This window comes from Panthera tigris, chromosome A2 (genome assembly GCF_018350195.1).
Source record: "Panthera tigris isolate Pti1 chromosome A2, P.tigris_Pti1_mat1.1, whole genome shotgun sequence".
Classification (NCBI taxonomy): domain Eukaryota; kingdom Metazoa; phylum Chordata; class Mammalia; order Carnivora; family Felidae; genus Panthera; species Panthera tigris.
Window position 1 is genome coordinate 5,982,373 of NC_056661.1, and position 21,584 is coordinate 6,003,956.

The window sequence follows — 21,584 nt, forward strand, 5'->3', positions numbered from 1 at the left end:
TTTTTTTTTTTTTTTTTAAAGAATCCTTGGTTCACTTAAAACAATGTGATCGCTTTCAGGGGTCAGCAGTCAGCACCCACACCCACTTTCTCTGGAGTCTGTTTCCACCCCACACGGGGGCCTGCCAAAGGCCAATGTGACACCTATCACCGGGCAGACCCTTCCTCTGGGTCTGTCAATCCCCGCCCCTCATGGCTCTGCTTCGGGCACCAGAACGAACTGTTCTCAGAGTCTGGGTCCAGGGGAGGGGGTCTTGCTGAACACACACGCTTCCTTCAGCGGGACAGCTACATTTCTGTGAGCCACAAAAATCAGCTGTGCTCAAAAGCTGTCACTTCCCTCCAGCGGGGCGGTTCTGGAGGCAGTTTCCCTCGCTTTCCGCCTTCTCTCCTGCACTGATGGATTTGGGTTAGATATTTGTGGTTTTAAGTTCCCCGTGGCCTTTTGGGAAGCAGGTGAGCTTTATATATGCCTTGCATCGTAGCCTCTGCTAGGTACCCCTTACGAAGCGGGTACAGATAGTTGGACCCAGAGTGTGTGCTGAATGAACACCAACCAGATCCTGCGTCTTCCTGAAGCCCCAGGCCCCACATTCATCCGTTATTAGTGAGGGCCCCGCCTCCCTGTGGATCACAAAGAACCTTTCCTGGTTTCTTCCCGGGAGAAAAAGGTGATGGAAACACTCAGAACACTCCCAGGAGGCAACTGCGGTCAGAGAGAATCATAGACTCGATTGAGGGTCATTCACTGATGTCACGGGTGGGGAAACTGAGTCCCAAGGGGGTGGTGGCTTGCCGGGCCTCCCAGCTGGCCTGGGTTCGATCTGTTTCGGGCAGGGTCTCTGCCCCATATCTGCGCTCCAGGGTCCTGATTCTCGCCCCCGGCCCCTGCACTACTCTGCCTTCTCTCCGGCCACGACCCACCACCGCAGAATCGCAGAGATCCTTGAGAAGCCGCATGTGCCCGACTGACAACTCCCCTCTCTCCTGCTTACCCCAAAGGGAAAATAAGAGACAGGGAGTGAACAGGGACTACAGGGTCAATGCATACGCTGGGCTTTTTTTTTTTTTCTTTTAAATTTTCTGTATTTTTGGTGCTTTGATATCCAGCCACCTTGCTAATCTTGGAAAGACTGCCTGGCCCTCGACTAGCCTTTCATATGCAAACCAGCCAATACAGAGCCCACAGCCACCCACCTTTCCTATAGCACTCGCACACCCAGCCAGCGTTCTCCCTGCCTCAAATTGTCCCAGGGCAACCGAGGACTCTCCTGTAGCCCACAGCTTCTGCTGAAATTGTTCAGACCAACCAATCCTGAACTCAAACTTGACTGCCTGCCTTGCCCATTCCTTCCTGGGGATGCCCAATAAAGGAGCTGGCCCACGCTTTCCCTCTCTCACCCTCTGCATCCTGACCCACTCTGACCCACTCTGGTGGTTCCCCACGTGGCCAGGTGTGGTGGGGCGTGCCCCCTCCTTTTGGCAACTAGGAGTAATAAATTCTTCTTTCAAGGGCAATGTCGTCTCTGTGTCTGTCACTTGACCACCTGATTAAAACAAGTTTCAGGGGCGCCTGGGTGGCTTAGTCGGTTAAGCGTCCGACTTCGGCTCAGGTCATGATCTCGCGGTCCGTGAGTTCGAGCCCCGTGTCGGGCTCTGGGCTGACTGCTCAGAGCCTGGAGCCTGTTTCAGATTCTGTGTCTCCCTCTCTCTCTGACCCTCCCCTGTACATGCTCTGTCTCTCTCTGTCTCAAAAATAAATAAACGTTAAAAAAAAATTAAAAAAAAAAAACAAATTTCAGGTACATTTTGAAACAGGCTAAAAGTGAAAGTGCCAAGGGCAGGGCCATCCATGAAAGAAGGCGTCTGCCTGGATCCTATAAGGTCTGTGGGCTCTCAGGCTCCTCTCCTGGAAATTTCCAGGTTGGGCATGTAGTCTGAGTGTCTGCTGTGTCCCTATGTACCTACCACTGGGCCCTCACAGTCACCAGATGGGCGCAGGCCCATGACCGTGCATGAGCAAGACAGGCACACACGTTGGGACTGGTGCATCAGTCAAGCTGCCATTCTTGAGAAAGGGGGATGCTTGCAAACTCAGGACACAAAACTTTCTGGAAAACCAACAAACGGGACGAGGACACCGATGCCCTCTTTCCCCTTCAGGTATGGGTGGCAGGTGACCTGGCTTCTAATCTAGATTCTGCCTCTGCCTCTGCCTCTCTAAAGGGGGCAGAGATGTTGATAGTGGTGATGATAATAAAACTAAAATTAATAATGATAATAATTTGAACAGCAGAGCAAATGTTATTCCCATTTTGCAGAAGGGGACACTGAGGCTCAGAAAGGTGAATCCACCTTCCTGGGTCATACAGCTGGTCCACGGCTGAGCTGGGAAGTGAATCCCGAAGAGGACAAAGCCAGGTGTGTTGGGGTTTGGGTTTGTGTCTGTCCCTCTCACTGGACTGGGGGGGACCCTCAGTCTCTGCTGTGACTCTGGCACGCAGTAGATGCTCAATAAATGTTTGTTGCATGAATAACTAAAATCACATGCAGAAGGATGAAAGCAGAAGGAAGGAGAGAGAGGCGAGTCTGGGTCTGAGGGGTCACAATGGGCGCCGTCCTCGGTCCTCCGTGCCTGCCCCTGACCTCAGGGCTCCGCCCATCAGGGCCAGCTTTCCTGATATTCCTCCGGTCCATCAGGCCTGCTGTTGCACGGCCTTTTTGCACTGACTCCCTGGGCCCAGAGCAATCTTCCCTGGGTCAGCTCCGCCTCTCTTCTGCGCGTTTTTATCCAGAGTACTTTCTGGAGTCCATAGCCTGTACCACTTGTTCTCCGACCATCTCCCCACGATAATGAGGAGGGCGTCCCATGAGGGCAGGGACCTATCCACTTTATCTGCCACCGGTCTCTGACAGTGGGGTGGGCCCTTGCTCACACGCTGGCCCGCTGGTGAAGGAAGGGCAGGTGTGTGGAGGCAGATGCCTCGGACTCGAAGCACAGGCTGTGTGCGGCTTGGGCAAGGCTGCCCTCCCAAGGGCACCCCGTCCCTGCCCCCACTCCCGCGACTCACTTTGATCTCGATCTGCTCCTCCATTTCCTTGCTCTTCATGGCTGCGTACTCCTTCTCCAGCCTGCAGAGGGGAGTCAGATGAGGCTACGTCCCACTCTCCGGGACCCCCTCTGTGCCAGTCCCCTGGGTGCCCGGCACTGACCTCTTCATTTTCTTGGGGTTGTACTTGACCTGGTAGGCCTTGAGGATCAGCTTGTCTGGGCAGCTGTCGAACTGGTGGGGGATCACCCTCTGGAAGTACTGTGGGGGCACAGGCGGTCACTGACACAGAGGCCCCGAGTGCGGGGCCCGCCAGAGCTATATGCTGCTTCCCCACGGGAGGAGCTGGTCGGCCAGGGGCACGGCCGCGGCCCAGCTCAGGGTGCAGCCTGTTGCGGGCGCTCTGTCAGGGCGTGTGGAGCGAGCGAGTGTGAGAAGCGGGGCTGGGGAAGCAGCATCCACAGCCTGGACCTCAGTTCGAAGGGAAAAAGCAGGGCTTCGGGAGCTCTTGCCGGCAAAGGCCAGGCGGTAGAGGGGTCTGAGCACAGGGACCTCCACAGGGGAAGGGGCAGGCATGTCGCTGCCCCCGGGGGGGCAGTAAGAGGAGGCCGAAGGGTGTGAGGAATCAGGGCGGCAGGAGCAGCCTGGAGGGAAGACCCCTCGCTGGTCGGCCTGCACGCCTGCGCCCGGGAGCCCGGGCAAAGGGTTAAGCGTAAGCCCTGACGGAGCACACAGCTTGCTGCGGTTCGGGGCCAGGCTGGCTCCCGCTCCCCAGCCCAGCTGGCCCCCTCTGGCAGCTGCGCACAATGGATGCCCGTGTTCATGGACACAGCCGTGGCCTTTGTGCATTCTTCCCCGAAGCACCAGCTGGAAGACGCGGGGAGGGGCAGGGGCCTGCATGATGGGGACATGGCGGAAAAGCAGGCTGGCCTCTTCTCCAGCAGGCGGGACGGCCAGGGCGGGTGTGAAGCTACCCGGACCCCTCCTTCCCTCCCGGGCCCTCGCCTGGCCCACGTGCTGGGACCAAAACCACACCCAAGACCTTGTAGTTTGGCTGGTATTACTATTTGCCGGGTTAGACTTTGGAGGACCCAGGGCTGGGAGCAGGAGGTTGGGGCAGTGGGGGGGGAGGGGGGGGTGAAGGGGACCGCCCAGGGCTTGGCCTAAGCCTAGACCTTCCGTCATTTCCCCCAGGCTGCTCCTCAGAGCCTGTCTGGGTCCTCCAGGAAGGCCTCGGGGAACAGAGGCCATGGCAAAGGGTCAGGATGCTCGGGACACCTTCCGCCCTTGCAACTGCCCGCCCCCTGCCATCTCTCAGGAGGCCTTCACCTGCCCCGGTGCCCCTAGTGTAAGGGAATCCCGCCCACCCTGCCCCTCTGGCCCACCTGGGACATCCCCTCCATGTCCAGCTGCATTAGCTCTGTCTGGTTCACCTGCAGCAGGGCGAGGCCGACCCGGAACACAATCTCCAGGCCCTGCAAAGGTGATGGTGGCGGTGCATCTCGGGTCCTGTCATCCCAGGGGTCTCCGACCCCTCCCCGAGTCCCGGCCCTCCCTCAGCCCGGGCCTGGCTGGGGATCTGGGAGAGGAAGGGGTGTTCGGCGTCCTCACCTCGTACATGAAGATGTCAAAGACACGAGTGGCAACAGGGAGCGGGAAGGTGGTCAGGAAGAGTGTGAGGAACCAGGACGAGGCATACATAGATGTGTGGAAGCTCTGGGAGCGGAAGTGGGTGTTCAGATCCGGGAGCTGCTCCTGGGGTGGGGGTGGGGGGGAGGCCAGGCGCCGTGAGGAGGCCGCCAGGAATGGCTGTCCGGGCCCCCCCGGGGCCCCCTCCACCAGCCAGGGCCGGGCTTCGGCGCCCCGGCCTCCAGGGGGTCTTACCCACCTGCCCTTGACAACCCGTGGCACTGTGTCTGGGGGAGGCTGAGGTACCCCAGGGCTCCGAGTAGCACGAGGTGGGGACACCAGCAGGGGCGGCAGGTGCAGCAGCAGCTACTGGGTGTTGGGGATGCACGGGGGGCCGCGCTGGCACAACCACCCGTGGGGTCCTCACCGCTGCCTCAAGAGGGAGCTTCTGGGGCTCGGGGGAGGTGGGTGGTAACACAACTCCCCAAGTTCACCCAGAGAGCGAGAGGTGGGCTGTGGCGTGAGCCCCATATTCTGTGACCCGCTGGTTGCTGTGTCCACCCACCGCCCCCTGCGTGGTACTTGTGCCCAGCGACGCTCAGGGGATGCCTGTCTGCCTGGCCTGAACTTCAGGCGGCTGGCAAGTGACAGGCCCCGGGGAAACTGGGGCTGGACCAGGTGTTAGGACCCCCTGGATGTCCTTCACCAAGACAAAACAGACTCTGGGGCTGTCTCCCCACCTGCCCTGGGGCTTCCTCCACAGCTGGGGGTTCTCTGGTGCTGTCCAGCTACTTCACCCAGGAAGGCCTTGGCCACCCAGGCCAGGGTGGGGTCACTTCCTCTCCGTGGCCCCGGGCCACCTGCTTGCCAACACGACCCGGTCCCCTCAAGCGACAGCACCTCCCTGCCATCTGCTATGCAGAGCTACACAGCCCCACCTGTGACCAGCTTCTGAAGCAGGCCGTGTGTGTGTGTGTGTGTGTGTGTGTGTGTGTGTGTGTACACGCACGCATACACGCACGCCCAGTCTCTGTCTGCCAGCCAGGGGCGGGCCCTGCGGGGGCTGCTATTTATAAACAGAGGCGGCTGCTCTCCAGTATCAGCAAAGGCAGGCAGACAACACTTTCCCTCCTTCCGCCACACTGGGGAGCAGACAAGGAGGGGCTGCGGGTGTACCTGACAAGAGCCAGCCTGACCCCTCTTGCCCTGGTGGCTCTGGGAGCCCCATGTTCTCAGGGGTGCCCACCATCAATGGTTGGCCCTTGCCCCGTTGCTTGAAGCACCCTTTGGGGCAGTACCCATCCACCCCCCGCCCCGGCCCTGTCGCAGCACAGGACCCCTTCTGAGCTGGAACCTCTGTGTGCAATTTCCCAGCCCTGGAACTTTCAGCTAAAGAGACTGGAACGGGGCAGGTCTAGGTTAGCACCCATGGGCGTGGGGTGAGCGGGTGCAGACCACCCGGCCTCTGCTTACCTGTAGCATGGACTCGAACTGATAGATGCAGAGCCCCAGCTCGGCCATGCTGGGCTTGAAGAGCTCCCTCAGGCGGTACTCCTGCATCAGCCGCACGAAGACACAGAAGGCCTCCTCCTCGGGCATCTGGGTGGGTGGGGACAGGCAGGGTGGGAGGGGGCGCTTGCGGCTCTTCTTATGGCCCTGGGGCGTGGTGCTTCGCCTGCCTCTGTTACGTTTAGACTTACAGAATGCGGACTGAGTAGGCTGCCTGGACCCTCATAGCAAACCCCTGGTAAATATCGTCATCCCGGTTTCATTGATGGGAAAACTCCTGAGGCTGAGGCCACAGGCCTCCTGGCAGGAAACAGGGAGCTGGGACTTGAAGCCCGGGGCTGGCCACCCCCAGCGCCCAAGGTGAGACACCCTCTGGTTTAGCCCCAGCTGTCTCCATTCTCCCCTCCTAGGTCTGCCGGGTTCTCTGGAGGAAACCCTTGGCCCAGCTAACACCGCACTGGCTGACCTAAGCCCTCCGCCTGAGTGCCAGCCCTGGGCGGTGACCGGGCAGCTCCCGGAGGGGACGGTGGACCAGGACAGGCAACCAGCCCCTCCGAGCCCACCCATGGGGGGCTTGGCCTAGGGCCTGGCAGGGGTCGTAGGTGGGTGGGGAGGGAGGTCTGACCCCAGGAGGACCCTGGACGGGGGCACGCTCTGCTTTGGCCCACCTCCCGGGCTTGTGGCTGGTGCCTGGCCTACCTGCATGAGGAGCAGACCCACGATGAAGGCGCTGCCCTGGCAGTAGCCCACCTCCCTATCCACCAGGGAGTACGCCTGCAAAGGGGACGCACGTGCATCACCGCAGGGGCCCTCCGGGCCGGCGGGCCCTCACAGGCCGGGGTCTGGGCGGTGGAGACCCGCCGGCCCCGGGCCTCACCTTCATGACGTTGAAGAGGACCTCCTGGCCCAGGCTGTCCTGGCCCTTGAAGAACTCGTGCTCTGGGTAGGTGCGGGCGATGTCCCTGCGGATCAGCTTCTCACAGGGTGAGGACATCTTGAGCAGCTCCGAGTACTGGTTCTTGACGGGCATGTCCGTGGCGCTGCACAGGAGTTGCCACACGATGGCCCGGAAGTGGTGGGGGATGCCCTTGCGGATCAGCTCCTGCCAATGCGGGGGGGGCGGGGGGGGGCGGGAGGCCGGGCTGGACCCTGTCCCAGGGCGGCCTCCCCACGGCCACCCGGTCCAGCCCTGAGACGGGGCTGGCCTGTGGCTCGGTTGAGGCCCAGAGCTGGCCGAGCCCCCGTGCTGCGGACAGAAGCCATGCTGCTTAATGCGCGGTCCCCAGTCCGTCACGGAACAGAGCGGGCGGGAAACAAACGGGTACCTGAGACACCGGCGTGACAGCCACTAGCTTGGCCGGCCCCACCCTGCACCACGGCCCGGGCCCCCCCCCCCCACCCTGGTAACCCTGGTGCTGCCCTCCGGTGGCCCAGTGACCCGGCCGGCGCCGCCCAGCCCCACAGGCCCCGCCACCTTGAGCAGCTTCTCTTTCCTGCGCCTCCACTCCTCCCACTCGTTGGCGATCCGGCCCCACAGGATCCACGTGTCCTCCTCCAGGTGGCTCAGGTTGGAGGAGGCCGAGGAGCTGGACACCAGCGAGGAGCCGCTGTTCCGGCGGGAGCCGTTCATGGAGCGCATCGACTTGGAGTCGGCTTCCAGGAGCCTGGGCAGAGAGGGGCTGGTGGAGGCGGGGCCCTGGCTGCGGCCAACTCCTGCCCCCGCCCCTGGGCTCTAGTGACTCTCTGGGGACAGGGCACCCCCAGGGGAGCCCGGCCCCTCCTCTCAGGAGTCCCAGACTGGGTCTAAGTTGTTCTCGCTGAGGGGCCTTAGCCGGTGCTCTGCCGTCTCTGAGCCGTGGTCCTCATTCCTGGGCCCCCAGAGAGGCTGCCGTCTTTGTGTCCCGTCTGTGTCCAGCACGGGGCTGAGAAGCCCGCGCATTGGTGGGCTCAGTTGCGTACCAGCACCGCAGGGCAGGGTTGGTTAAGATCTACGCTCTACGCACCAGGTGTAGGGAGGGCGAGCCACTCGGCCAGCTGGCAAGCAGCTGTGTGGCCGTGTGTTTCTGCTGCTCTGCCATCTGGGGCCTCGCTGACCCCGGGGGGGACCACCCTCTGTCAGCCTAGCAGATTCCTAGAGATGGGTAAAGACTTGCCTGCCAAGTGCAGTTTTCCTATGCAGACCAACCAATCTAGAACCCCTAAACCAACCCCCTCCCCTGCTCTGATCACCCCAGGGCCAGGTGCCAGGCCAACTAGGCTTGGCCCTGCACCCCCGAGCCCGCTGAGATTACTCGAGCTAGCCAGTCGGCCTCGCTGTTCCTTCCTACAGGAACCACAACGAAGGCTCTTGCTCACGTCCTGCCTCATTCCCTCTGCCCCCTGACCGACCCTGGTGCTGTCCTGGTTAGCCCCACATGGTGTGCCCGGCCCCCTCCTCTTAGAGGCGGTGACTCACAAACTCTCTGTCCATTGGCCTCATTGTATCCGAATAATAATACCGCCTACATTTTGAAACCAGGGGAAGGGCCAGAGGAGAAAGGTGGGAAGGCCCGGCTCCAGAGTCAGAGGATTTGTTCTTCCCTCCAACAGAGGCTCAGCCAGCGAAGGCCAGGTTCACTGGCCCTCTTGAAACCTTGGTCTCAATGGAATGGGGAAACCGATCATCCGGGGTTGGAGGACGGCAGAAGACGTCCCTTGTCAAGCCTCTGGTGGGCGCTGTTACTTTGCCGAGGGCTGGGCCCAGCTCTTAGTGTGAGGGGGGGCCCCCGGGAACTTCTGTGTGGGGCCCAGGCTGCACCCCTGAGGCCACTCCCCGCCCCCCAGGCCCCAACTCACCGGTTCTGCTCTTCAAGCTTGGCCAACAGCTCCAGCTCATCGGGGCTGAGGTTCTCGGAGTCAGAGGTGGGGGAGCAGGTGGGGGCCGACAGGGCCTCCTGGGATGAGGAGTCGGGGCTCAGAGTGGGGCTCGCCATGGTGGGCAGGCTCGTCTGCTGCAAGCAGGGCCAGGTCACAGCTCTGTCTGGGGGCCGGAGACATGTATGGTCAGCACTGGGTGGGGGCGCCTACCCTGTCTGGCTGGCTCTTGGCCGGCTGAGCCTGCTGCTCGCCTATGGACATTTCCTCACCTCGGGCTGCCCATCTCTGGTCTGTCCGCTCGGTGCACCCCCCATCCCCACGTACTCCAGCCCAGCGGACGGCCATGCTGGCTCCTTCTATGCGAGACACCAGCTACCATGATCCCTGCCTGGGTCCAGATGCATGGATGGAGACAGAAGGACCGCAGCCAGGGCCCGAGCTGCCCTGCTGTCCCTGGGCATAAAGGCCAGGTCTCAACTTGACATCCCTGAGTCCTCAGCAGGACCAGGGGCAAAGGCTCCCTGTCACTCAGGCCTTGGAGGCACAGAAGCCCCTGCTCCAGTGGCCCTTCCTGATGGCCATGGTCCCTGTCTCTGGCTAGATCCTGTCCTGGGAGCCCTGCCTCAGCATCCGACCTTCCCCGTCTCATCAACCAAAGTGGGCGGCTGGCACAGCCAGAAACAATTATTCTCTACCATTGATTGGCTGGTGTTGCCAACGGCCAGAAGAGTCGACTCCCCTTGGGCTGGGAAGCCGGGGATGGATGCATCAAAGTGCTGGGAATGTGTGGCCCGGCGGATGCAGAGCGAGAGCCACAGGCTCTCGTCAGTACCCCGATCTTGGCCGGGCGGGTGCCAGGCCCATTTGTCTGATTTTTCTTGGGGAGGATCTGGCCCTGCCCTCCTTGCAGCTTCCAGAACACTAGCCTCTTGCTTTCTGCCGGCTTCAGGAGAGGCAGCTCAGCACCGTGCTGAAAGCGAGGGCTCTGGACTCAGACGAATCTGTGTCTGAACCGTGGTTCCCCCTCAACCAGCTGGGTGGCCTTGGGCCAGTCCCCTGGCCTCTCTGAGTCTCCAAAGACTGAGGATCACACAGGACCTGCTCCAGAGGGTGGCGGTGAACCTGAGTGTGCCACCGCATGGAACATGGGAGAACAGCGCCTGACACTTAATAACTGCTCTCTAGATGGCGGCCTTGATCATTCATTCCAGGGCCAGGGCCAACATCTAGCTGGCCTCCAGGGTTCTGCTATGCCTGGTGTGGGGACTGCTGGCAGGAGCTGCCATCACCCTGGTGGGAGGTTTTAGGGGTGGGGGTGGCTAGGGGAGCGAAGGCAGGGGCCAGGGGCGGTGTTCTTTCCACTCAGTCATGTTTCTGGTAAGCCCAAGCATCAACGGTCTAAGAGGATGGGGATCTCCAGGGCCATGGAGGCAGGAAGAAAGTGCTCCTCCCCTCCCTGTCGCTTTGGACGGCTCCTTCACACCCCCCTACTCTCCTGCATAGTCTGTGACAGGAATCCACTATTGCCCTTGGACCCCACATAACCTGGCTCTGACAGCTCCGCCCGGAGGGGCCCTTGGCCAGGCCCCGGAGAGGAGGCATCTGGTCCGCTAGGCAGCAGAAGGACAATGACAGGACAAGAGTAGGTCATTTCACACCTGCCATCAGGTCACTGGGCGCCTACTTGCAGCCTAAACTCAGACCCCAACCGACACCTGAGGGCCCACTGGGTGGCTGGGCTTGACCCTGGCCATACACTTGATTCCAGCCTCCTTGCCCTGTGCTGCCCTGTCACGGGGTGGGAGCGAGGGGGCATCATTCTTTTTTCACCTTGTAGGGGGCCCAGAACCCTCCCTTCCCAGGTCTCTGTGGCTCCTCAGGGCCACTGGTTCTGCCTCTGGCTCCCCAAGTCTCTCCGATTCTGTTGGGTGCCAAGGGCTCTGGCTTGGGTGGGCAGTACAAACTCTGGGTGGCGAACCCCAGCAGAACTGGAAGATCTCTTCCTCCCACGGCCTCGCTGGCCAGCGACAACTGCCCCGGAGAACGGGCCACTCTATACCGTCTAGCCAGGAGTTAACCTCTCCGGAGAGAGGTGGGGCCCGCTCCGGGCCTACCACCGAGTCAGAGTCTGTGACCAGCCAGGGCAGAGGCGGGCTGTGCACAGGAAGCCCTGACCTGGAAGGATCTCTCTGGGCGGGGAGGAGCTGGGAAGGCAGGCTTGGGAGGTGGGAGAGAGGTGGGGGAGCAGTGGGAGCCCTGGAGCAAGAGACCACACGTGGCCAGGGTGGTGGTCCGGGCCCGCCATCTCAGGAGGCCTGGAGTGCCCTGGTGTCCACGATGCCACCCCCAAAGGGCCCGAGGGACTGCTTCAACTCTGGCCTTCTGATTTCAAAACAAAACCAGCCACTAGCAGGGCTTGTCCAGATATTTATCACATATTAATGTGGACTTCATACAGGAAGTAAAATTGATCCAATACACACGGCTGAAATTTGCAGTCCGAGAGGCAGAACCTTCTGATCCCTCAGGAACTTTCTCTTGACTCGTCACCAGATTCTCTAAACACTGCCTGGCGCTGGAAGCCATCCTCCTGATGCACACACACACACACACACACACACACACACACACACCATACACACTAAAACACTCATGCAATTGACCCGCACACACCCACACATACTTACATACACTCACACACTACCTCACACCCCCTGCACTCACGGCGACACACACGATCTTGCACCCACACCCATGCGTACACACTCGGACACACGGCCCACTCACACGCGTCTACAGTCCGTCTCACACCCACGCATTCTCACGTGTGCACACACACACACACACGCACGCACTTCCTGCACGGACCAGATCTTGCCACTCTTGGGACTGAGTAGGTTGGGACGGACACCGGCCCGCCACCCTCCTAGCTCTGCGGGTGGCCCTGCCTCCCCTCCAGAGAGGCCCAACTCTTCCCGGCTCATTGTCCTTCCCTGATGCTCACTGAGGGCCGTCTGAGGGCCAGGCACTGTTCTGGGCACAGGGAAATGGGGGGAAATAGGCGGATGAGGCACCGCCTCCCCTGCCTGATGGGTACAGAGACCCAGAGAGGGGGCAGTCCCTTCGAGGGCTGAGGGGCCACCGGCCTGAGATGCACATGTGGGTCCAGTGGGTCTGATGTGCCAGCCTCTCAGCGTCCTTCACTTCAAGCCCCTTTGCCTCTACTCCACCTCAGCCACTTGAATGGGGTCCTGGACCCTGCAGAGCAGGCAGTGGGCGGCCTACCCCTTTGCCTGCTGGCACTCCCACCCTCCACATGGCCACAGGGTGGCCCATGGCTTGTGAGGCTGAGCCCATGGCTGAGCCAACCTAGAGGGGTGGGAAGAGACTGCCAGTGTGCTGGGGGCAGGGGGTGTGGGGGCAGAAGGGCCCAGATGCTGGGCGTTTTCTACTTCCCTCCCCCTCTCCGGGCTGTTTAGACACTGCCAGCCATGCGCCCTCCTTCTTGAAGTCCTTTTCCACCCAGCTTCAGACAGACCAGGCTCCTGGCTTCTCTCCCACTTCTCTTCCTGGGCTTCTCAGTGTCCTACACGGCACCTCTTCCTCCACGGGCCTTGCCTCGGCCCCTGTCCCTTCATGCCCCTGGTGGTCTCACTGTCGAGGCTTAAATGATCAAATAAATGCCACCAATTGGGACACTCTCCTTTCCCCATCTTTCCCTTTCTCCTGAGCACCAGCCAAGATTGCCAACTGGCTCCTGAATATTACCCACCAGGGTAAAAATCGCCACTGTCTGGGTCCCTGCCACTGTGGTGCCCTGCACTGAGCCTACAACATAGGAGTTGAGAAATTGAACCCACCTGCCCACCCACCCATATTTGCTGAATGCCTGCGAGGTGCTGGGCACCATACTGGGCAAACACCGATACAGTCGCGGCCCTCCCAGAGCGTACAGAGCATAGGGATTAAGAAACGACCATCCAAACTTTCTATTACAGATTGAGAGGCACGCTTGGAAGAACGGATAGCGCGGAAAACAATCTGGCAGTTCCCTCCAAAGTTAAACACGGAGTTACCCTATGACCCGGCAATTCCGCTCCTAGATATCTACCCAAAAGAATGGAAACCGCACGGCCACACGCGAACTTGCACATGACTCTTCACAGCGGTGTTATTCGCAACAGACAAAAAGTGGAAACAACCCAATGTCCGTTGATGGATGAACAGACAAACAAAATGTGGTCCATCCATACAATGGAATATTACTCAGCCATAAAAAAGGAAGGAGGCTCTGACACCTGCTACAACGTGGACGGACCCGGAAGACATTAGGCTCAGTACAAGAAGTCAGACACAAATGACCACAAGTGACATGGTTCCATTTATACGAAATGTTCAGAGGAGGCATATCTATAGTGGTGGCCGGGGGCCAGGACTTAGGGTGAACGGGGGAATGGGGGATTTCTTTTTGGAGCAAGGAACTGTTCTGGAATTAGACAGTGAGGACAGTTGCACAGTGTTGTGAATATACTGAAACCCATTGAACCATTCGCTTTGAAAGGGTGAGTTTTATGTTATGTGAATGATCGCTCAGAGAAAATGATGATAGGGATGGGATGGGGTGGGATGGGATGGCAGAGGGACCACAGGGCAGAAGCAGGAGGGAGGCATGCTACTCTAGAGGAGACTGTTGAGTTCTGCAGAGGCCAGACCCCCACCGGGCCCTGTGGACCAAGGCAGGAGCCTGGCTGGCCTTGCATTTTAGGAAGACCTTCCCTAAAGCCCGCCACTCCTCCTGATGCAGAGGGGCCTCGCTGGGTCCGTGGTGCTGCCTTCCACCCACCTGCTCAGGCCAAGCCTGGCGCTAGCCCTCTGCACTTGCCCAGACCCTTCAGCCACTCCCTACTTAGAGATGGAGACCAAATGTTTTTGCCTGGTGCTCACAGCCCTGCTGGCCTCCCTTTCTCCGTTATCCAAGCCCCACCAGGCTCAGCCCTCCGTGACCACCTGCTTCTTTCTGCCTGTGTCTTTGCACATGCTGTTCCCTCTTGCTGGAAAGGCATTCTCCAACATTTTGAATATTTTTTTTCCTGTGAAATTGTTCCTGTCAGCCTCCACCTCCAGCACGCTGGCTCACTTCTCTCCTCTCTGCAAATATCTCCTACAACCCAGCCCAAGGCACATTCTATGGCAATTACTTCTATACGTGCCAGCCTGCCCTACTGGGTCATGAACGTGCTGAGGGCTAGGGCCTAACTTCTTTTTTTTTTTTTTTTTAATTTTTTTTTAATGTTTGTTTTTATTTTTGAGACAGAGAGAGACAGAGCATGAACAGGGGAGGGCCAGAGAGGGAGACAGAATCTGAAGCAGGCTCCAGGCTCTGAGCTGTCAGCACAGAGCCCGACATGGGGCTCGGGCTCACGTACCGTGAGATCATGACCTGAGCCGAAGATGGACGCCCAACTGACTGAGTCACCCAGGAGCCCTGGGCCTAACTTCTTTAATTTTCTACTCCAAGATCCTAACACATCTGGAATTTAGCAGGTGCTCGGTAAACATTTGCCAAATGAAGACAAAAATCTCTGTGCTGTTCAGCCAAGTGATCAAGGTCAACACGGACAGTGATAAGTCATAGTGAGAGCTTGGGCCCGTGATGAGATGACAAGGGCATGGTCACCTCTGTGTCTTTCCTCCCAGAACACATCACCCCAGTTTAACTATGAGAAAAACATGTGACAAAGCCAGACGAGGGGACATTTTAGAAAATTCCTGACCAGTCCTCAAAACTGTCAAGGTCATCATCAGTAGGGATAAGCCTAAGAAACTGTCCCAGCCATGAGGAACCTAAGGAGATTTGACAACAAAATGTCACGTGGGATCCAGGATGGGATCCTGGAAGAGGACAAGGAAATTAGGGAACCTGAATAAAGCGTGGACTGTAGTTAATGTATCAACATCAGTCTGTTAATCATAACAAATGTGCCAGACTAACTGAAGACGTGACTAATAGGGGAAACTAGGTGTGGGGTCTACAGGAACTCTCTGTACAATCGTCTCAACTTTTTTTTTTTTAAAGTAGGCTTTGGGGAGGGGCGCCTGGGTGGCTCAGTCGGTTGAGCGTCCCAGTTTGGCTCAGGTCATGATCTCGCAGCTCGTGAGTTTGAGCCCTGCGTCGGGCTCTGTGCTGACAGCTCGGAGCCTGGAGCCCGCTTTGGATTCTGTGTCTCCCTTTCTCTCTACCCCTAACCCACTCGCATTCTGTCTCTGTCTCTCTCTCTCAAAAATAAACATTAAAAAAATTTTTTTTAAATAAATAAATAAAGTAGGCTTTGGGGAGCCTGGGTGGTTCAGTCAGTTGAGGGTCTGACTCATGATGTTATGGTTCGTGAGTTTGAGCCCCACATGGGGCTCACCCGCTGTCAGTGCAGAGCCCGCTTTGGATCCTCTGTCCCCCTCTCTCCCTGCCCCTCCCCTGCTGGAGTGTGCTCTCTCTCTCTCTCTCAAAAATAATTAAACATTAAAAAAATAATAATAAAGTAGGCTCCATGCCCAATGTGGGGCTTGAACTCATGACCCCGAGATCAAGAGTTTCATGCTCTGACTGAGCCAACAAGATGCTCCACTATCCTCAGTTTTTCTGTAACTCTGAAACTGTTCGAAAAAATAAACCCTACTTTAAAAACAATTTGAGAAAAAGATGCCATATCAGCGTGGACAGAAAAGTAAAGCACAGTTGTAACACGTGCCAGGTGCCGTAGCAAGTAGGACAGGTGCCAGGGCCCCCGACGAGGCCGCGGGGGAGGCAGGACTTGTGCTTGGATTTCTGACTCCAGAACCTCTGCCTTCTTCCTGCTTCCTTTCACTTTAGGAATAATACACATAAAACTCGAATGCCCAATTTACTGGGCACTGAGGAAAGTGCAGTCGTTGGCTTTCAATGGGGAGAGGGGGTGAGTGTGTATGTGCCCTCTCTCAGAGCCTGGCATTTTCAGAGGCAAGAATAAAGACCCCAAGTTTCCTTCCAGTTTGGCTCCCCACTTCCCCTCCCCCCACCGGCTTGTGATCCTCTTCTTGGAATGGTTATGGGGGACACAGAAAAATTTCTGAATCTGATGCCTCAGGAGATGCCATGTGACCCTAGATGCCCAGCCTGCCAGGACGGTCACTGTGGGCCCGCAGACCGCATGGTCCTGGCTGGCTCCAGCTCCTGGGGAAATGGCCTGGTGTCTGGGCCCTTTCCCTTGGCGAGGGGCGGGCAACCGATCTGTAACCTCGGGTAACAAGAACAGCAGTTGGAATTCAGGGCTTACTGTCTATCCTCCTCTTTCCCCCAGTTCTCGCTGCAACTCCATGCTGCTCTAGATGTTTCCATATCCGTGTCTCTTCTTCCATGGCTCTGTGGGTGTGTGTATAACTGTTCCCAGATCTCTTGGCCTCCTGGGAGAACTTCAGAGCCAGTAGCCTGCGTTCAAATCCCTCCTACATCCCTTTCTATCTTTGAGATACACTTTGCCTCAGTCTTGTCATCTGAAAACAGGGTTAACTGTTAAACAGTACCTGCCTCCCAGGTTTTGTTGGGAGGAATACCTGAGCTAAACCTGTCAAGTGCTTAGGACAGGAGCCGGCCCATAGTATTTGTTCCCTGTGGGATGGAAAGTTCCATGAGGGCCGGGGCTGTCTAGCCCACCCCTGGATCCCCAGAGTTCCATCACAGCATCAGGCATCCAATATTTGTGGGATGAATAAACAAACCTCCCCTCCTCAGCAGGCCCACCCCCAGTGTGGTGGCCCTCTTTAAAAGTTAAACGCAGTAAAACTATCATTATCATTATTGGTAATAATAGCAGCAGCAAATACCTTCAGATTAAAATCTGAGAGGTGGACCAGTATGACCTGTGGAATCCCTTCTGACCTAAAAAAAAAAATAAAATAAAATGTTTACTACCCTGTATCATCTCCAACTTTCCTACTGCCACCGAAACAGCTTCATTCCTGCAAACCCCTCGTTCCTCTAGGTCCCTGAGAATGACAAAGGGGAACATTTAAAGCCCTTATGAGCCTTCCAGGGACCCATGAATAAGACAAGTGGCATCTTGCAAGGCACTTGGCTCTTCAAAGCCAAGATGATAGCTTTTCTGGTGCCCGTGTCAGCTGCACAGGCTCGCTGGGCCAGGGGGCAGGGGCGAGGTGGGTGCTCCCTGCCTCTGGGGGCTCTCCAAGGCCAACGGGTCAACTTCTTTCTGGGGAAGAGATTTAGGTGCTCTTTCGTAAGTGGGTTGAGTAGGGAAGACTGTCAGATCCTGAAACGATGCAAGTATTTACCGAGCATCCAGTCGCCTGAGACTCAGCCATGAACAGAGAGGCACCCTGCCCTCGTGGGACTAGTGGTCTCCTGTGGGAGGCAGACCTCAATGAAACCATCTCACCACACATCACAGCACGCTGAGCCATGCAGGAAAAGTGCAGGCGAGCTGTGCTGTGCGGATGGGGCCTTCGAAATCTCCCTGGAAGGGATACATCGCTTCCCTGGGTCTGGTGAGTTCGTGCTCACTCCTTTCACTGCCCCTGTTTGGCTACCGGAGCCCATGTGCTACAGACTCCCCTGGGCAAGGTGGGGCTTGCTGCCTGTCCAAGTTCTTCCAGCTACGGGTCCCTTTTCCCAGGGAGCAGCACACAGGGTGCTCCCCATGGATAGCATCTGGGACACAGGGCCTGCAGGATGAGGCCCACCAAACAAGGCACGATTTCCTGAATGCACCACGCTGGCTCCTGCTTGGTGGGCCTCTGTCCAAGCACTCTGCCTGCCTGGCACGCCCTTCCCTGCCATGCCTGCCCGGTGAGCTCTTCTCTGGGCCTCTACGTCATCCTTGCTCCACCCTCCCTGACGCCCCAGGGATGCGTTGGACCCTTTCTGTGCTCCCGCCGCACGCTGTGCATAATTCCATCTCATGCTTCCACAGGGCAAGCAGCAGGACGTGGTGGGAAGGGCACACACTGGAATCTAGGTTCCTCCAGGTTGTTCGGAAGATTAAATGAGATAATATGTAAATGGTGCTTGGCACAGGGCCTAGCATGTGGCACGGGCCTGATCGCAGGGCACACCGCTGGTTTCAGCTCTTGCCTCCCGATGCCAGGAGGGTCTTTAGCTGCGGGGCAGGGACCACATGTGACATTCTTTCATACCCCAGCAGCTGACTCGGTGCCTAATACTTGGTAGGGCTTCACCTAGAACAATCAGCGCCTCTATTTTGCAAGAGGAAATTGAGATCACGTTCCTCCTTGCCCCCCTGCACCTGCCAAAGCACATAGACACAAAGACACAGGCCTGTATCCCAAGCGAGGGTAAGAGTGCACCGATGCTGTTCACAAGCAGCTTTCTCGTGTTTTCCCAAGGAGTTCGTACCCAGCCTCTTCTGAGGAGCCTTCTGACCCCACTGGATCTGCACAAGGTCCCACCCTGGGGAGGTGGAGACTGTTTCCTGTGTACCTCGTGACCTTCAGGAGTCTTCACCACCTCTCCCTTCAGCAAGTGGGCAGAGCAAACCTCTCCCTACCCAGGTCTATGCATCAGAGGTGTACGCGGGCCAGAGGCATTGCCAGCAAGCAGTCCCCATCCTACCCTCCGTCCCCACGGGAGGCTTCTGTGTGGCCACAAATCCCACAACAGACCATCTCTCAACCCCCACCTGAGCCGGCTTCCTGAGATGCAGCTGGGCCACAGAGAGATGGCCATCATCCAGAGAGGTGCCAACGAATTACAACCAGGGGACGAGGGCGGCCAGTGATCCTGCCAGCGCCCATGGATGGATGACTGCCCTGCTGGACCCCACCGGCCCCTTCCACATGGCGCCCAGGGGGACATTCAGGACTACATCCTAACCTCATTGGCTCCCCTGCAGTACAAAGCGAGGATCTAAGGATCTTCCCCCCCATTTTCCAGATGGAGAAGTTGACGCCCCGAGCCAATATGGGCTCCTTCTCAGGGCCGTCCAGAGTCCACTGGTGAATATCCACAAAGAAGCCTGGGCTTGTTTCTCTGGGGCTTTCCAGGCTAATGTCGGTCAAAGGAGCCCAGACAGGCAGTGCGGGGGCTGGACTGATCTGGATTCGGCGCAGGCGGGACCCAGACTCCTCCTCACCCCCGCAGTCCTGGCCACACCATCGTGCCCGCTCTGTGATCTCCTTTCCTCATCTCTGTGCCAGGGCCAAGCCACCTGCAGCTCCTTCCAAACCGCCCACAGGGGTGACCACAAAAGCCCAGGGGCGCCCACAGGTTGGACCTGAGGGTGACAGCTGTAGGGTGGCAGGACGGGCGGAGGGAACCAACACGACCCGGGAAGACCCGTGGATGCTGGGGCCTCTAGCTTGACCAAAGCCCGGCCCGGGGACAAACCAAGCTGACTACTCACTTGTGTTCCACCCGAGCCTCTTCAGCACATTCTTCCCTTCTGAAAATATTCCTTAACAAAGAGCTGTGTGCTTCTGGCAGGCCCCAGCCCGGCCCCACCGGGTCCCAAATGCCAGGGGAGAAGGGAGCCGTTTCATTTTGGCATGACACGCGGGTGGTGGGTGAAGGAACTCACGCGGGCTATGAGGGGCTGCCCCTGGCGCGTGCATCATGGGGTCCAGAAGCTGGTCCTGCCGGTCTGGTCAGACTTCAGGAGCAGCCTGAACTCCCCCTCCCCACCAGGGGGGTGGCATAAATCAGGGGGGCAGGCAGTGGGGAGGGGGGGCTTCCCTTTGGGAGACTTCAGTGTAGGAGGGAGAGTGAGTGTCCTTCCCTCTGAAGAAGGGCAAAGCAGGGAGAGACGGGTACGGGGAGAGAGGCCCGGGGCAGGTGTCCACAGGGGTGCTGGGAGATTCTGGGTCACCCTGCCACCCTTCAGGGCCCCAACGGGGACGCCGGGCAGGCTGGCCGCCTGGGGCAGGGCAAACAGCTCCTGTCTCCAAGTCTGCCTGCGCTGGGAGCTTTGGGCACTACGGGAGGACCCGGGCAGGTGGCGTCTACGGAGGCGTGTGAAAGTGCTAAGGAGTCCTGCGTGTGCGAGTGTGTGGGGGGAGGTACCAATTGTCTGCGTCTGTGTTGGAGGTCCTAAGTTTTTCCGTGTGCGTAGGGGATCCGAGTGTCTAGCTCTGTGTGTGTGTGAGTGTGTGTGTGTGTGCGTGCGAGAGCGCGCACGCCCGCGTACCAGGGGGCTCCTGGATGCCTGTGTGTTGGGGGGCAGGATGTCTGTCCCGACGCGTTGTGGAGGGTTCGTGGTCATCTCTCTGCGCGAGAGAACTGTTGGCTCCCAGATGTGCGTGTGTGCACGCGCACGGGCGCGTGTGGGGCTCTCAGAAAGATGTGTCTCTGGGAGGGGAGGAGGGCTCAGAATATCTATCTGTTGGGAGGTCCTGAGCATGAGGGGAGGGTGGATGCTCAGGAAGCAGGCTCAGGGGTGTGTGTGCAGCTGCTGGAACGCGCTGGGAGGAGCCCGAGGAGTGATTTTTCCGGGTGCCCTTGGGCATGGGGTTGCTGGGGGTGGGAGATGGGCCAGCAGGCCGAGGTCAGGCCTGTGGGTACGAATCCTGATTCACAGAGGCTAGGGGAGGGGTCCTGTGGGGTCGGAAGGGAGGGGTAGGGCTCTGAGGCTAACACCCTTGGGGCTGGGGGCAGGCCTGGGCCCTGAGATAGGATGCCAAGTGAGGGGAGGGAGGGGTGGCAAGGGGTCTGCAGATGGGAGGGGTCCTGAGGGATCCGGACAGAGGGAGGGCGGGGGTCCTGGGCCTGCAGGGAAGGGGGAGGGGGCGCCTGTGGGGGGCGGGTCTGCGGGGTGGGGGCTGGGGGAGCCCCGAAGGGTCCGGGAGGAGTCCTGCGCGTCTGTGGAAGGGGTGGGCGGGAGCTCGCGGCCGAGGGGGGCAGGCTCTTGGGGAGGGGGCGGGATGGGGGAGGGGGCGCCCGGAAGGGCCCGGGGAGGGGCCCCGAGGGGTCCGGAGGCACCGGGAACGAGGGTGGGTGGGCGGGGGCCGGGGCCCAAGGCCGACGGCCGGGGTCCGTGCCGGGAGTGCCGAGGGCCCCCGGCGCGGGTTCCGCGGCGAGACGGCCCGAGCCCCGGTCTTGCCGGGCCCCCCGCGGGCCGCAGCGCGGAGCCGGCGGCCTGAGAAGGCGCCCGGGAGGCCCGGCCCGCGCCGCCTGCCTACCTGCGCCGAGCGCGCCGCCATCGCCGTGCCGAGCCTCACCGTCCCGGGCCGCGCCGCTGGATCCCCGCCGCGCCGCTCGCCCCGCAGCCCCGGCCCGGCCCCCTCAGCCGCCCCCCGGGACCGCGGCCGCCGCCGGTTCTGCCGCTGCCATTTCACCCGCTGACAGGAGCGGCTGCCCCGCCCCCGAGGCCCCGTCAGCCAATTCGCCGCCCCCAGGCACCCTGGCTCCGCCCACGGTCCAGGAGTGACGGGATGCCGGGCCAATCCGTGGCCATTCCGTGAGGAGGGCCCTGGCTACGGCCAGAAGGTTGCCGCCTCTAAGGAGAGAAGCAAATTGAAATTAGGAAAGCTGTGAAGGACG

The 21,584-nt window shown here is 59.3% G+C and overlaps 1 protein-coding gene across 8 annotated transcripts in view; it reads right to left on the reverse strand.

The window, feature by feature from the left end:
• Window positions 1-21,297, reverse strand: part of EVI5L (ecotropic viral integration site 5 like) — a 29,418-nt gene extending 8,121 nt beyond the window's left edge. For 6 of the 8 annotated variants that reach the window (XM_042978029.1, XM_042978024.1, XM_042978028.1 and 3 more), the window contains exons 1-11: window positions 21,224-21,290; window positions 16,989-17,062; window positions 9,023-9,206; window positions 7,662-7,851; window positions 7,065-7,289; window positions 6,887-6,961; window positions 6,152-6,277; window positions 4,661-4,804; window positions 4,435-4,524; window positions 3,213-3,310; window positions 3,071-3,131 (exon numbers count right to left, since the gene is read on the reverse strand). In XM_042978029.1, the coding sequence (XP_042833963.1) occupies window positions 3,071-3,131; window positions 3,213-3,310; window positions 4,435-4,524; window positions 4,661-4,804; window positions 6,152-6,277; window positions 6,887-6,961; window positions 7,065-7,289; window positions 7,662-7,851; window positions 9,023-9,206; window positions 16,989-16,998 (1,203 nt within the window). In that variant the 5' untranslated portion in view covers window positions 16,999-17,062; window positions 21,224-21,290. Of the gene's footprint in view, window positions 1-3,070; window positions 3,132-3,212; window positions 3,311-4,434; window positions 4,525-4,660; window positions 4,805-6,151; window positions 6,278-6,886; window positions 6,962-7,064; window positions 7,290-7,661; window positions 7,852-9,022; window positions 9,207-16,900; window positions 16,956-16,988; window positions 17,063-21,223 lie in introns of all 8 variants that reach the window. The other 2 variants (XM_042978025.1, XM_042978026.1) reach the window with 2 other exon arrangements.
• Between the last annotated feature and the right edge of the window lie 287 nt (window positions 21,298-21,584).